This window comes from Ovis canadensis, chromosome 8, assembly GCF_042477335.2.
Source record: "Ovis canadensis isolate MfBH-ARS-UI-01 breed Bighorn chromosome 8, ARS-UI_OviCan_v2, whole genome shotgun sequence".
NCBI lineage: Eukaryota > Metazoa > Chordata > Mammalia > Artiodactyla > Bovidae > Ovis > Ovis canadensis.
Window position 1 is genome coordinate 66,475,817 of NC_091252.1, and position 15,299 is coordinate 66,491,115.

At 38.0% G+C, this 15,299-nt stretch overlaps 1 protein-coding gene across 15 annotated transcripts in view; it reads left to right on the top strand.

The window, feature by feature from the left end:
* The window catches only part of L3MBTL3 (L3MBTL histone methyl-lysine binding protein 3), a 103,261-nt gene that overhangs the window by 32,516 nt on the left and 55,446 nt on the right, over positions 1 to 15,299 (top strand). For 10 of the 15 annotated variants that reach the window (XM_069598362.1, XM_069598369.1, XM_069598364.1 and 7 more), the window contains 7 exons: positions 1,097 to 1,229; positions 2,998 to 3,082; positions 4,702 to 4,793; positions 6,885 to 6,989; positions 8,531 to 8,666; positions 10,521 to 10,612; positions 13,050 to 13,201. In XM_069598362.1, coding sequence (XP_069454463.1) covers positions 1,097 to 1,229; positions 2,998 to 3,082; positions 4,702 to 4,793; positions 6,885 to 6,989; positions 8,531 to 8,666; positions 10,521 to 10,612; positions 13,050 to 13,201 — 795 coding nt within the window. The remainder of the gene's footprint in view (positions 1 to 1,096; positions 1,230 to 2,997; positions 3,083 to 4,701; positions 4,794 to 6,884; positions 6,990 to 8,530; positions 8,667 to 10,520; positions 10,613 to 13,049; positions 13,202 to 15,299) is intronic. The other 5 variants (XM_069598367.1, XM_069598376.1, XM_069598368.1 and 2 more) reach the window with 1 other exon arrangement.

Here is a 15,299-nt window from a genome sequence, read left to right on the forward strand (position 1 = left end):
TTAGAATCCAAGGCCCTGGTGCTTGGGAATGGAGAGGTTTAGTGTTCTCTGATGTCTGTCTTCCAAATGCCTTCTCCCCCACTCCACCCCACCCCTCAAGACTTTCCCTTTGGAGACATGTGGACCCTGATCCCACTGCTGGACCAGGTGGCTTCAGTCTGAGTTCAGTTACACTGCTCATGTCCTACCTGCAATACAATCTTGGCCTCTTTCCTTAGTCTTTTGTTTACATTAATTTGCTTCCCAGCCAAGAGTATTTAGATCTCTTTGGGCTACATACACATTTTAGTGATACTGATGCTTGTGAAAATGTACTTGGGTCTGAATTTTGGGAGTTCTTAGGTAATTCAGCTAAAACTCCATGAATGAAATACAGCTTCCCCTGACTGAGCATCCAGTGAATGGCCGCAGTGTCTTGTAATTGTGTCTCTGTGGTTCTCAGGACAGACCGAGGATTCTGAGACAGGGCCATCAGCTGTGACTGATGGTGGTGTGATTGCCTTGGGAGACTCTGATGAGGTCAGCTTATCACTAACAAGGTGTATTTCCTGCATATACTTGTGTACTGCAAATAAATGACTTGGTATTTATGTTCTAGTGGAGTTTCTCATGTATTTTAATCAGCACAGGCTGGGGAATTGTCTGGTTTTGTTGGCCATCTGGTATTTTGCCAAATTACGTTTGGCCTTTTTTGATTGAACTTGGCATTCTCAATAATTGCTAGATTGTTGCTTTAAAATTGCCACCAAAAACTAGGATAGCTCCACATAATCGATTCTTTTATTAGTATGGATGGTAGCTGTGTAAAACCAATGATTTTAAACTTGTTAGAACCTGTTTCACCTGTAGGTGAATCATTAATTACATAATTATAATAAATAATTATATAAATTCTTATATAAGCTAATTTCCACTTTCTATCATGACAATGTCATTCATGATTTTGGGCTGAAGTGTCTCTTAGCTATAATATTCTAATACATACACATTTATCCTCCTGGTTAAATATTGTCAAAAGGTTTTTGGATTGCTAATCAGCATGCAGATATTTGATGGGTATTGTTTCCTAGTCACTCTTTTGGGTTTATGAATTCAGCAGAGATCAGAAGGAAGAAAGGGACATGGGAGAAGACAACGAGGAAGAAGATTCTAAGTGTAGTAGGAAGAAAAAGCCAAAGTTATCCCTGAAAGCTGACTCCAAGGAGGAAGACGAGCGGGAGGATGAGATGGTCAGTACCCACAGGGCTGCTCCTTCTGCAGGTAGCACCAGGGTTTCAGTGCTGCTTCTGTGACCTTGTTTTACCATCAGCAGAGTGCCCACCTATCCTGTGTGTCACTGTCCTCATCTCATGATGAGAATAATAAATAGTATAGTACCCCTCCCTCAGGGTGAAGAAGTAGGAAGTCCTCAAATTGATTGCTGGAGTGAGAGAGTCACTGGCAGAACCTTCAGTTCCACAAATTAATTTTAAATTCTTCTTGACAGCAAAATGCCAATCTCATTTTGGTAAATTGCAGACAGATCTTATAATACTATGCAAGTAGGTAGAAAATGGCAGATAAATGTCAGATATATTTAAGGAAAACTAATTCAAAATATGCTAATTAAAACATAAACATCTCATCTCTCAAGTATTTATTAGTAACTCTATATGAAAAGACAACTTTGAAGTCTCAAAGCATTTTCCTTGCGATCAATACTGAGCAATGATTATTGGTTAGTCACTGTTTTAGGAGCTGGGAATGCAGAGATGAATAAGATGGCAGAAGGACAGGATCTTTTTTCTCAGGGTCATACAGTAAACCACTGGGGGAAATATCAGCCTGTGATAAGCGCTATGATGAGAAGTACAATAGAGCATTGAGATAATCTGACTGTTTAAGCTGGGTTATCAGGAGGCCTCCCAGGGGAGGGTGGCTTGGACAGTATGATCTGAATAAGGAGGCTGATGTAAAGTTGGGAGTAAGGAGCTCTGCAGGGCAATGGAATTGTTTGGGGAAAAGACCATAATGTAAAAACATGTGTAAGCACGCTTTGTTCTAGGAAATAAGACAAGGTTGCTGAGCCTTGAAGGCTAGAGAAGAGTGGAGTAAAATGAGACTGAAGAGTTCTCTGCAGTCCAGGGCTTTATGGTAAACCAGAGTCATGAGTTGTCACTTTACTCTGAGTGTGCTGGGAAGCCATTGGAAAGTAGAGGGCAAGGGGAATACTTTGATACGATGTTTTAAAATGATCACTCCAGCTTTGACATGTGAGAACAGAGTAGAATCAGGGAAACCAGCTGGAAGCTTATTGTAGTAGACTAAATAAGAGGGCTGTTTAAGATAGAGGGCAGTGGTTTTGAGACAGTTGGCAGGGTATATGAGGGAGCAAGAAGAATGAGAGATAGCTCCGAGCTTTTTGGCTTGAGCTGTTGACTGGAATCATACCATTTCTTCAGAATGGGAAGGCCAGAGTGGAGTATAGAACTTACAGTACTTTGGCCGTCATGCATTTGAGATGCTCGTTAGATGTCCAAGCGAAAATCCCAGGTAGGCATCTGGATACATGAGTATGGAGTCAGAGCTCGAGATATAAATAGGGGATATTTAGCAGACAGATGATCTTTCAAACCTAAGGAGAGTGATTGGATAAAGAAGAGAAGGGGATTAGATGGCAGGAGATGTCAGCAAAGGGACCAAGAAAGAGGGGCGGTGAGGTACCAGGGGACCCAGACCAGAGAGGTCAAGGAGCTGAAAGAAGAAAGCTTTTCAAAGAGGTGGGAACAGTATCTGTGCTATAACAGAGTGTAATTCTTGGAAATATTCTTATTTTGTAAGGACCTCAGGCCAAGAGCAACAGAGTTCTCAAGTGACCTATATTCTTACTTTCTTTCAAAGTTATGAAGTGAAACTGAAGAACAGTGCAAAAAAAGGCTTTCTGACAGCTCTCTAACTTTTCATTGATGCCAATTTCATGAACTTTTAAAAATCGTAAACTTTTCTGCCTTATTGTAGGAAAACAAACAAGATGGGAGAATTCTGAGGGGTTCACAGAGAGCCCGAAGGAAAAGACGAGGTGATTCGGCTGTATTAAAGCAGGGTGAGTTGATGCAAGGAAGGTTTTACTTGTAATTTTCTGAAGTTGAAAATATTTCACACAGGCAGACATTTTAGTCTTAATTGTAATGCACACTATGGCAGTTAAAGGATCGTTTGGGGATTTTCTTTGATTAAATTGTGTCAATAAAAGTTGGAGTTTAGAAGAAGTAGAAAAAGGCGAAGGGAAAGTGGAAATTAGCAAGTTTCAAGCAGTGTCAGGGAAAACTTGAGATCATTTTCTGTTATTTATTTTTCCACCAGGTAGGTTTCTTTTACTTCTGCACTTTGACTAAAACCTCTGGTCTTACTCATTTCATAAAATTTTAGATTTTTTTTTAATGTTTTCTCTCAACCATAACTTCCTGACAGGGTACCCTTTTTTCCTTTCTTTATTTCTCGAGGAACACTTTATTCTCTGAGGAATCTAGAGCTCAGGCTCTGCCCTTCAGTACTTGGTGGGCTAACTTGCTGCCTTATTCATCCTGCACCTTGGGTTGTCTCCCCAGAAGCTTCTGTGTGCCCCGCTAGGCTGTGTCGAAGGACCTGCCACATCTACACGGCTGGTCTTCCATGTTAGGTCACTGTACTTTGCACAGTCCCATCCTGACCTGCCAATCACATTGTCCCCGTGAATCAGGGCCTGAGCTCAGTGCTTCTCTTCAGGGCTTAACCACATCCCTCCCTTGTTCGTCTCTTAAAAACACTTTGAGGTGTTTCTACTTGCATCAAACACACAGCCTAACTTCTACATTCGGATGGCCTTCTGTATTCCATCACTGACATTAAAGGGAGCAAAGTCTCAGTTGCTCTGCACTTTGCCTCTTTGTCCTTTCTGTCCCTTCCCCTTCATTGCTGCTACCCTCGGGGCTCTGGCCCTTCAGTGGCCTTGTTGCTTCAGTCATTTCCCTCTCTCAGCTCTTCCATTTTCTTCCTCTTCATGTGCTTTATTATTGCCTGTTCTAAGCTCATCTCCAAATATCTTTCCCTCAATTTTAAAACCCATCAAGCCTAACATTATATATCCTTTCTTCATTTTTTGTTAAATTAACCCCAAATAAAATTGCTATAGACTCCGTATCTTTATCATTTATGTGTTCTTTTGCAACTTAAAATTTGGCCTTGGATGCATTGATTTTTTTTTACCCCCCTTTCTCCAAGTTAGCAGCCAGTCCCTAAGTTACTCTGTGCACTGACCTTTTCTCAGTTCTCAGCTTCTTGATTCATTAGGAAAAAACTTTGGAGCATCCTGCTCCTAGACACTTTGGCTTGCTGAGCTTCCATGATTCTGGTCTATCTTGGCTTCCTATTGCGTCTCCTTTATTTACTTTAGTACTTTACTTTAAGTACTTTAAGTTTTTAAAAGTACTTTAAGTTTTTAAAAGTACTTTAAGTTCTCCTGTTCCTTTCTTCTAACTCATTCCTGGATATACACATAGTTTACTTTTTAGCTCTCATTTCTTCAGAAGAGGAGTCAGGGAAAGAAATTGAGAAATATCCATCATGGAAGTAAGAGAAGAGCCAGGCCTGGGGGTAGTTAGAAAGTAAGAGTTCACAGTAAGTATCCTGCTCTGATGTCCTAGATTTGGAAATTCGGTCAGCTTAGTCTCACTTGCCTTTCAGGTTTGCCTCCTAAAGGAAAGAAAGCTTGGTGCTGGGCGTCCTACCTGGAAGAGGAGAAAGCTGTGGCCGTGCCGGCAAAGCTGTTCAAGGAGGTACCCACCCTTCTAGAAGGCATTGTGCATAAGGGCAAAGGAGCTGGAATGCTGGTCTGGGATTAGTATTGCCGTTTCTACTGTCTGTCTAGGAAATGTGACTTGGGATAAGTTTTCAAACATTGTTTTTCATATGTGGAGGGGGACCTTGGAGGGTAACTATCATCATATATGCACACCTTCCCTAGGGCCACATGCATGGGCACACAACACACATACAAATACAGACCTACAGACAGACGCTGTTTTCCATCAACAATTGTTAGGCTTTCATGCATTGATTTGCAGAAGGATGCTTCTATTACTACTGAAAAACTAGTAGATAAAGAAAAACTAGCCTAAAATGTCATGGCTTTGAGAGAATAAAAATGACTTACTAAGGTTTGCATAATATTACAGAACATAAAAAAAACATTGTTATATTAACCACAGTAAAAATCTTTTATCAGAAGTGCGTTAAGATCAGAAAAGTAGCTCTGAGTAGGAACTGCTGTCACTGGGCTAAACCAGGGATCAGCAAACTTTTTCCATAAAGGGCAATAGAAAATCTTGTAGGCTTTCTGGAGTATATGGTCTCATTTATAAGAGCTTAACTCTGTTCTTGTAATGAAAGCAGCCATAGGCAATGTATAAATGAATGAACATGGCTAATATTCCAGTAGAATTTAATTCACAAAAACAGTGGTTGGCTAGTGTGTCCCATAGATCGTAGTTCACTGACCTTTGATTTAAATGATTTAATTATATATCACATGGTATATAGTAAATCTGCCATCAATACTTTGTTACATACATATTAACACACCATTTTTAAGAAGTGGTGAATATTCAATAATAATTTTTTTTGAAAAGTGGTGAATAGTAAACGTTGGGATGATTACATTTACATTAAGACTGTTTAATTCAGATATGATAGCGATTGCATATGACTTGTTCCATATAATTATTTTTTGCAACTTTGGTCCTTTGCATAATAGACTTTTTTACACTTTAAACAGTTTAAATACAGTTAATTATTTGAATCAGCAATACATTCATATGATTCAAAATATAAAGTGCTATAAGAAAATTACATGTACATATAAGCAACATATAGCAAATCTTCCCCCTACCTCAAATCTTCCCCCTACTGTTGTGTCATCACATGATGACGTATGTCACATACTGTTTTGAACTTTGCTTTTTTGTCTGAGTTTGGAGATTATTCCGTCTCAGGTCATTTACCCACTTCATCAGTCTTTTCTCCTCATACATAGTATTCCATCTTATGTTTGTTCCATAATAATATAAACTGGTCCATACTGTGGTTGACATAAATGTCATATATGTATGTCATATATATATCACATGAGTGTTACACACATACATGTGTCAGTCAGTAGAGACCAGCTCACGTTATTATGGGACAGACATAAGATGAAATACTATTTGTATATATGGACTGCGAGTGTGCTCAGTCATGTCCGACTCTTTGCAACCCCATAGACTGTAGCCCGCCAGGCTCCTGTCCATGGAATTTTCCAGGCAAAAATATTGGAGTGGGTTGTCATTTCCTTCTCCACTATGTGGAATATATAATATATATACATGAATCTTTTGCTAAGTAAATGCTTTAGTGAATAGCCTCATACATTGCTCATTTTGCACATATGTGGCTATCTCTGTTGGGTAACTTCCTAGGATTGAAATTGCTGAGTCAAAGAGAATGTTATTTTTTATAGATCTCAGGAGATTGCTAGAGGTTGTACAAATTTATATCCCTATTAACAATCTATTTATACATCTCTTTCCCTAGAGCTTTGCTAGTGTACTGTAACCAAACTTTTAGATCTTTATCAGTCTGATAGGTGGAATCTATTTTACTGTAATTTTACTTTGTATGACTCTTATGGGGGAGGTTGATCATCTTTTCGAATATGTAAAACATTTGAATTTCCTTTTCTGTCACCTCATTGCTTTGTCCATTTTCACATGAGATGACTCGGTGATCCTTTTTTTTTCCCCTGCATTTTTAAGAGCTGTTTGTGACTTGGTTATATAGTCTTAAGAATGATTATCACTCACTAAAACTGCTGTCATTTTACATTTTAGTATCAGTCTTTTCCATATAACAAAAATGGATTTAAAGTTGGCATGAAACTAGAAGGCGTGGACCCTGAACATCAGTCTGTGTATTGTGTCCTGACTGTGGCTGAGGTAAGCTTTGGCTCATCTTTATTTTAAAAATAAAATAGTGCTTATAGGGTTTTAATAATGGGAAAAGATGCCATTTGTTGAACACTTCCTTTATGCCAGGCACAGTACTTAGTGTTTTGTAAACATTACCTCATTTAATCTTTGCAAGAAACCTTTTTCATCCCTGTTCTATAGTTGAAGGAATTGAGGCTCAGAGAAGTTAAGTGAGGTATACAAGATCACACAGCTTCAAAGTAGTAGAACCATGATTTGACCCTGGTCCATTTGACACCATAGCCTTTGCCATACTATGTTTCTTGACATAAGAGACAGACCAACAGATATTTGTATTATTTTTAGTATTTCAAGGTATCTCTGAAGTTTTTTAGGAAAAAATGTCCAAGTCAATTATGTGTATCTTAGTACAATATATGGACCTCCCTGGTGGCTTAGATAGTAAAGCGTCTGTCTACAATGTGGGAGACCTGGGTTCGATCCCTGGGTCGGAAAGATTCCCTGGAGAAGGAAATGGCAATCCACTCCAGTACTCTTGCCTAGAAAATCCCATGGATGGAGGAGCTTGGTGCAGGCTACTGTCCATGGGGTGGCAAAGAGTCAGCACGACTGAGCGACTTCATTTTCACTTAGTACAATATATTACTGTTTAGAGTAATAGAGAACTCTTGAGAACTTTTTTTTCCCTTTCCTTTGTGTGCTTGACTCGTTCTCTCCCTTGAGTTGGGAGAAGTATCTTTTAAAATTTACCTCCAAGAATCAGATGATCTTGTGTATTAGTTTTGCTTATAATTTTCCTTCAGTGACTTAGTGGTCTTGTAAGAAGTTTGGCTCCTACAGAACATAGAACCCATCTGCTGTGCTAATGGGAAGAAGAGTGAGAGGCTGAACTTCTGCGAGCCTAGTGCCAAGCGTGACCTGGCAGAGGTTCCATAAACCCACGTGACTCTTTTAACTTAGAACTCCCCCAAGTGCCGCCCTAATTTAAGCAGATGTGTGACCTCAGTGTTGGGCAGGGGTTACATAAAGTGAGTTCTCACCACATTCCAGGGATCCTGTTTCATTTAAGTATGAACTGGGGAGGCTCTTCTTTCTCCCAATTCTCCTACTGGTGGAAAGGAGACTGTTGACTTCTCTCCATGTCTGCACCAGCCTTGGTCTGGCCAGATCTCATTGTGTGTGGAGCTTTGTAAAGGACAGCCAGCCAGCACTGAGCCAGTGCACAATAGGGCACCCACGCTGGGCCCCTGCAGGAGCTCTGCACCCTGTGCTTGTACAACGCAGGGGATAAAGAGGGGGACTTGTCTACATGGGAGAATTATTCTTTACCCATATCCATGTGCTTCTAATGGCACTAGGGATGAGGCCAGAACCCCCTAGCTCAGCTCTTCCCAGCGAAATAACGTTTGCCCCTAGATTTTGTTATTTGTTCACTTGTTTTTGTGGCTGTTAACAATGGTGCTCTAACATAATCCATATCATCCTTGAGATCATGTTAATTTGTTTTTGTACATGTGCACAAATGTTCTATTCTTTACCTATTACAGGTTTGTGGATACCGGATAAAGCTGCACTTTGATGGATACTCTGATTGTTACGACTTCTGGGTAAATGCCGATGCTCTGGATATCCATCCAGTTGGGTGGTGTGAGAAAACTGGCCATAAACTCCATCCTCCAAAAGGTATTACCACTTTTTAATTTCATATTTTATATTCTGAAAACACTTAATTTCTTATATTGTAATTTAGATTTTTGAGAATTCAGACTTTGTGGTTATTCAGGTGGGCCCAAATTTAAGCTTATTGTTCATGATGAGAAATGTTTGTTAATCAGGTGGGCCCAAATTTAAGCTTATTGTTCATGATGAAAGATGTTCTTTAAAGTGAAAAAAATTAAAAAAATAGAACCCTACTTAAGAGAATAAATTATGTCCATGCACTTATTTGCATGTCACATAACACTTATTTGATACTTTGACTATAGGTTTTAGCTACAAATTTCTATCTCATACATACACACACACACACACACAACACATACATGCATACCTTCTTGAAATAACTGATCACAAAATTATTTCTAACCTGTTTATATAACTGTGTTTACTGACATTTCAGTAAGTAAAAACCTTGAGAAACTATGCATTGAACTTATCTTAATATTTAAGAGACTGGAAAGGAGACTATAACACTGAAAAGCAATTTGGGTGAGGGTTGAACTAATAGTGATTACTCTTTTATTATTAAGTTTTTATATTACAGTCTGCCAGTGATTTTGCCTATTTCATGTTTACCAAATATCCAAGAATAACAGATTGTATCTTTTTCAGTTCATCTCTAGGGTATTTAATAATATCTTACTTCCTTTCTTTTCATGTTGCATTCAGTATTGTCTGCTTGATGTGAAAGAACCAGGTTACCAGTCTGATATTTTTGGTCTGTCACACAATTATTGGGCTTCCCTGGTGGCTTAGATGGTAAAGCATCTGCCTCCAATGCGGGAGACCTGGGTTTGATCCCTGGGTCAAGAAGATCCCCTGGAGAAGGAAATGGCAACCCACTCCAGTACTCTTGCCTGGAAAATTCCATAGATAAGAGTAGCCTGGCAGGCTACAGTCCATGGGATCGCAAAGAGTTTGACACAACTGAGCAACTTCACTGGCTAGTACATCAGGGTTATTGAGGTCTTTTGGGGGGGTGTGGAGGTGGGTTATTGGATTTCAATGGACAAGCCATCTTTCGGTTTTAAGTGAAAAATTAATGGCAGAATGGTATTTCCAGATAACTGAAGGATTGAGCAAAGACACCTAGAAAAGAAGGATAAAAAGGAAAATATGTAAGCCTTTACATAAATTGGCCTCATATGTGGTGAATTGTTTTTCTTTTCACACCACCTTCTGGACTTTGATGGAAGTAGAAAAGAGAATCTACTCGATAAAATTAAATGCTCAATTTCCTTTTTAAAGGGGATGTTGGCTTTACCAGTGTTGAACATGAAATGGTGAAAACTAAGGAAAGGACATTTCCATTATTGTAGTTGGCCAACATGCTCACTTCATGAATCTTGAATTGTCATTCTTGTGGTGACAGGCTAGAAAGATTTTATCTCTTGTAATACCATTTTTTCCAGGGTCCCACTGTTCCTACAAGTTAGTCTCCCAAAATAGAATGAGTGAGGGAGAAACAGAAAACTCAACTACTGCAGCTCACTGCTAATGAATTCTACCTAAATACTGATAGAAATGGTTTGGCAATGAAAAGAAGTCCATCTGAGGACAGTGTGTATTTGCTACCTCATACCTTTTCCTTTCATCCATTATCATTCATTCGGAATTGAAAAAATAATACAATTTGTTGGAAATAAATACCCTGTGTGTAAAAATCCTTAAATCCTAATTATGAGTTAAATACTATCCATTTAAAAAGTCACTTGATGGCTTGATTTTGGCATGTTGGATTTACAGGTAAAAGTAAGAATGGAAAGCTAAGTATGAAATATTTTGGTATTTTACTGTCTCTATATGTGTGAATCCTAGGATATAAAGAAGAAGAATTTAATTGGCAGACCTATCTCAAGACGTGCAAAGCTCAGGCTGCTCCCAAGTCATTATTTGAAAATCAGAATATAGTAAGTACCTCCAAGATACTTTTTCTTTCACAGGAAGTGGCTTTTGAGTATTTCCTTGGATAAATTACAAGTGATAACAAGAAACTATAATAAATGTTATTGCTTTGGTAAATAAGGTGCTCTTAAGCTGTAAAATTAACTAAAAATTACCATGAATAAATATCTGTTTTTAACCATATCATGGCTGTCTTTTTAAAAAATTAAATAGTAAAAGGCAACATAGTATAAAACGTAGGTATACTTTACAGTTAAGGTGCCTAAGCAAACTAAGTTGACTGGGACATTTATGGTTATGGTCACTTGATTTTAGGAGTACTGTTCAGATAGGATTCCCATAGTGAGATGAATGTAACCATATTTGAATTTGCATGCTAGAGACTATCATTTAAATCTTTTCTCCAGCTTCTAGCTCTGTTTAGCAGTGTTAACAGGAGCAAAGTCCAGATGTGTTTGTATTTTCTACTTCTTAAACTATGGGCATCTCTGAGGAGGCCTGATATGTTACAGTGTTCTACCCTGATCAAGTTCTGATCTAATTGGAAAGAATAGAGGACAAGCAGGTGGAAAGCCAGAATCTCACCTTTATAGTTGATGAGAGCTCAGTTGGAGTACATGCATGGCCTATATCTGCTGACAAATGAGTCTCTTGATTCTGAGCCCTGGAGTTAGAGATTTATTGGCCCTTCCAACCTCACCACTCTAGCCCATTAGCACTGGACCAGGGCAGACTACCATCTTGCAGGACAGAGCTTGCTCCTAGAGGGTAGCAGAGTGGAAACTATATGCCCTGTAGGCCAGCTTAACGGTGTGACCACTTCTTCCTTCCAGATTCACCAGTTAGGCGACAGTGTGTGAGTGTGGAGAGAGGCCATCATATTTCACTAGGGATTCCCTCCAGATATCAGGAATGAGAAAAACCTTCCTACCTACTCCACATACTCTCCACTTGGGAAATTACATTATCCAGGTGTTTTGAGGGCAACAAGTCTAATGGCTGAAACATTGTCTAATCCAATTGAACGTAGGCCAGCTAGAGTTAGAGAACTGGAAGCTGCTGTGTGTGTGCACGCACGTGCATGCATTTAGGTAATTAATAGAGATAATGAGCCAGATTATTATTTTTAAATATCTTAATTGAGAAGATAGCTTAATTGCTGAGATGTACATGCTGCATAGTCAGTCGGCATTCTCCTTCAAGATGAGGGAGGCCAGTCAGGTGGAAAACTCAGCAATTGGCTTGCTGTCACGGCTCCAAGTTTCCTAATCCTTGTCTGGTTCTCTGATGATGAGTTCAGTCAGGTATTTGAGCCACTGACCATCATCTTAAATTCTGTGCATTGCTAGTACAAAACTGAATCTTGGGCCATGTCTGTTTGGTATGTAACTAATTTTTATATTTCTAGATTTCTCTACCTCAGAATACTCAAATACTTACGGTTTGATACAGAAGTCCAGGGCTTAAATATATAGTAACAGAATCTGTGTAGCATTAGTGCCTGAGACAGGACTTCACTCTAACATATTCAGATACTTGCCTGTTTGCATTTTTGTGATGATAGCTGTATAATTATAGTAAAAAGAGATAACATCTATTTTGCTTAAAGTAATGAGAAAAGTGTCTGTATGCTTCAGTCTGGACAGAAAGATTTTTTCTGAAGGGCAGAAATGACTTGTAGTATGTTTTGATTGATACTACTGATATCCAAGTACTTCTCCGAGATTAGGATCTTTTTCTTCATGAAATATTTTGAGGAATGTTTACATCCACAGCATTTCAAGTACTGCATCTGACTTGAATTTTTATTGTTTTTGTTTCATGTCCCAGATGGCCAATAATCTGTGGATTTCCTTATATTACAAGCTATTTTGTATGTATTAACAGCCAGCTCTTTGGGTGCTATTGTGAATAACATCTGGATTGTTGAATCAAAGTTGTAATAATTTCCAGCCTTTCATATAGGAAGATGGCCTACTTTTAGTAGAGTACCCTTTTGAAAGATTTTTCAGAAGTGGGAGTGAATCTGTACTGACTTACACACATTTTTAACTTGATTATGTGCATATTTTAGATGAAATAATTTTCATTGTTAAGTCAATAAAGGAAGAGAGAAACTGAAAGTAAACTATACACACATAAAACTTGCCTAACTAGCATCGTCATCTAAAGTACCAAGACACATGTTAAGATTAAGTAAACTTCTCAAGGTTGTGGGTGTGTTTGCTTTAAAGGTCCAGATAATTAATTGGGTGTAGCAACGGGGCATTTTTCTTATTGCTGCTTCTTGAAAAGCAACTCTGCTGCAAAACTGGTCTATGATTTTTAAATTATGTGAATACAGCTGATGGATGCCAGGCTTTCAAGCAAGGGTGCAGAGAGGGTACAGGTCCTTGTTGTTAAGTGTGTGCTTATCTCTAATTAAATCTGTATATTTCATAGACAGTGATCCCATCAGGCTTTCGAGTTGGAATGAAGCTTGAAGCTGTAGACAAAAAGAACCCTGCATTCATCTGTGTTGCTACGGTAACAGATATGGTGGACAATCGTTTCCTCGTACATTTTGACAACTGGGATGAGAGCTATGACTATTGGTGAGACATTTTTCATTGCTGTGTGCATTTTCTAATTGGTGTTTATTCAAGTACTTATTTAAAACCAGTCATAATGCAAAGCAGAGAACACAAATAACAGTATTCTGTCCTGCTCTTTCTCATTTCGGATTTTTAACTTTACCTGTTCCATATGGCACGTTTCTAAATAACGTCCTTTAGCTCTACTTTGTGATTTGTAATTTAGTTGACTACCTCCTGTGGAAGCACAGTTCGTACCACACTCCCACATGAGTGCACACATAGATTCACACTTCCCCCCTCATCTGAGGTGTCTTCTCTCATTTCTTAAGAAAATATTTTTAATCTTCCTTTCATATTTTCATGCCCAGTAGCTAATTTTACTATTTATAATGACAATACAAATTATTAATTGAGGAATATTGTTTTTAACCCTTAATGGTTTTGGCTATATTACATAAAGTGGCAGGAGCAACATAATTATAAAATTACATAATCATGAAAGGGTTATAGTAAAGCCATAAGGTTTTGATTAGGCAGTTGAAATAATGATTTTTCATACCTAATTCATGTTCACTGATGAAACTATACTTTGCTGGTGAAAGGCATTTCTGCATGGTTTAGTTCCTTCTGGACAATACTTGCATTGAGAAGTGACAGTTATCTTTATAAAATGTGGCTAATGTTGCAGTAGCAAATGGATGTTAATTTATGTAAATGTAGCTCAGCTTTAGGAAAATTTGTTTCCTGACCTTTTAGTGTGTGTATGGTTAAATATTCAATAGAGCCATTAATAATTTCCATTACTTCTTAGATTGGATTCCTACACAGTCATCAGTTTTACTTGCGTTGTTTTAAAAAAGGAGAGACATTGAAAGCTATTTGCTGTTTAGACTGTACACCTGTGGTGGATTCATGTCAATGTATGGCAAAACCAATACAGTATTGTAAAGTAAATAAATAAATAAAGATGAACTAGAAAAATCTGAATTATATTTTATGTATGGTTTTCACAGAATTTTTTAAAGTAGTTCCATGATCACATCACATAGAATCAAGTACTTTTGAATAGTATAGTAAGTTTTATCCAGCTTTTTTCTGCAAAGCATAATTTTCCTCATAGGATGTCTTTTTTATTCAGTTTGCAATCAAATTTGTTACTGAAATACAAACCATTTCAGGTATATACAAAAGTTAGAACACTAGAGTGACCTCCTGCAGGCGTTACCTACTACTGGCGATTATCAATATATGCCAGTTTTGTTTCCGGTGTTTCCTACTCTAAAATCCCAACTCCAGGACTGTTTTGAAGCAGATTCCAGATTCCATAGCATTTCGTGTCTGAATGTGTATCTTCTAAAGATAGAACTTCTTTTTCTTTTTTCAAATATATAAAGTTATAAATAGCATCATGTCACTAACATACTAAAACATTATCCCCCTCTTGGTTTATTAGCTTTTGGTCCAAATAGGGTGTGCATTTTATGATTGCTTTGATGTCTGTCTTGATCTCTTTTAATTTATAGTTTCCTATTCCTTCATCGTTTTCTTCCCACTGTAACTTTTATTTAAGAAACCAGATTGTTTGTCCTGTTGACTCTGCCACAGCCTGGATTTGCTGATTGAATCCTCATTGTATTGCTTACCATGTTCTTCTCTTTCTCATATTTTCCGCAAACTGGTGGCTTTTCATTTAAAATTATCCATACCTGTCTTGAATGAGTGAGTAGATGAGAAAACTATGAATTTAGAAATACTGGAATCTGTCCTGGGTGGAACATATTTCTCTCCCTCCTGTGTTTGATGTGCTGTGTTGATGGCAGTACCAACATGACAATTGGGATCCAGTCCTTTTATTAATAAATGATACTTTATTTATTAGAATCTGTTGAAATGAGAGCTTTTTGCTTTTAAAGTTCTGATTGCTTCAGGGAGAACTTTTTAAAAACAGCTTTTGCCTGATATAACACAATGGGTGAATGTTTCAGTTATTCTTGTGGTCCTATAAATATTATAGGGTTTTAAAAGTGTAGGTTCCTTATTTGACATAATATGTATTTCCTTTAAAAGCATTCATTCTTCTGGGAAAAAAAAAGTAACAAAAAAGTCTAGGAGAATG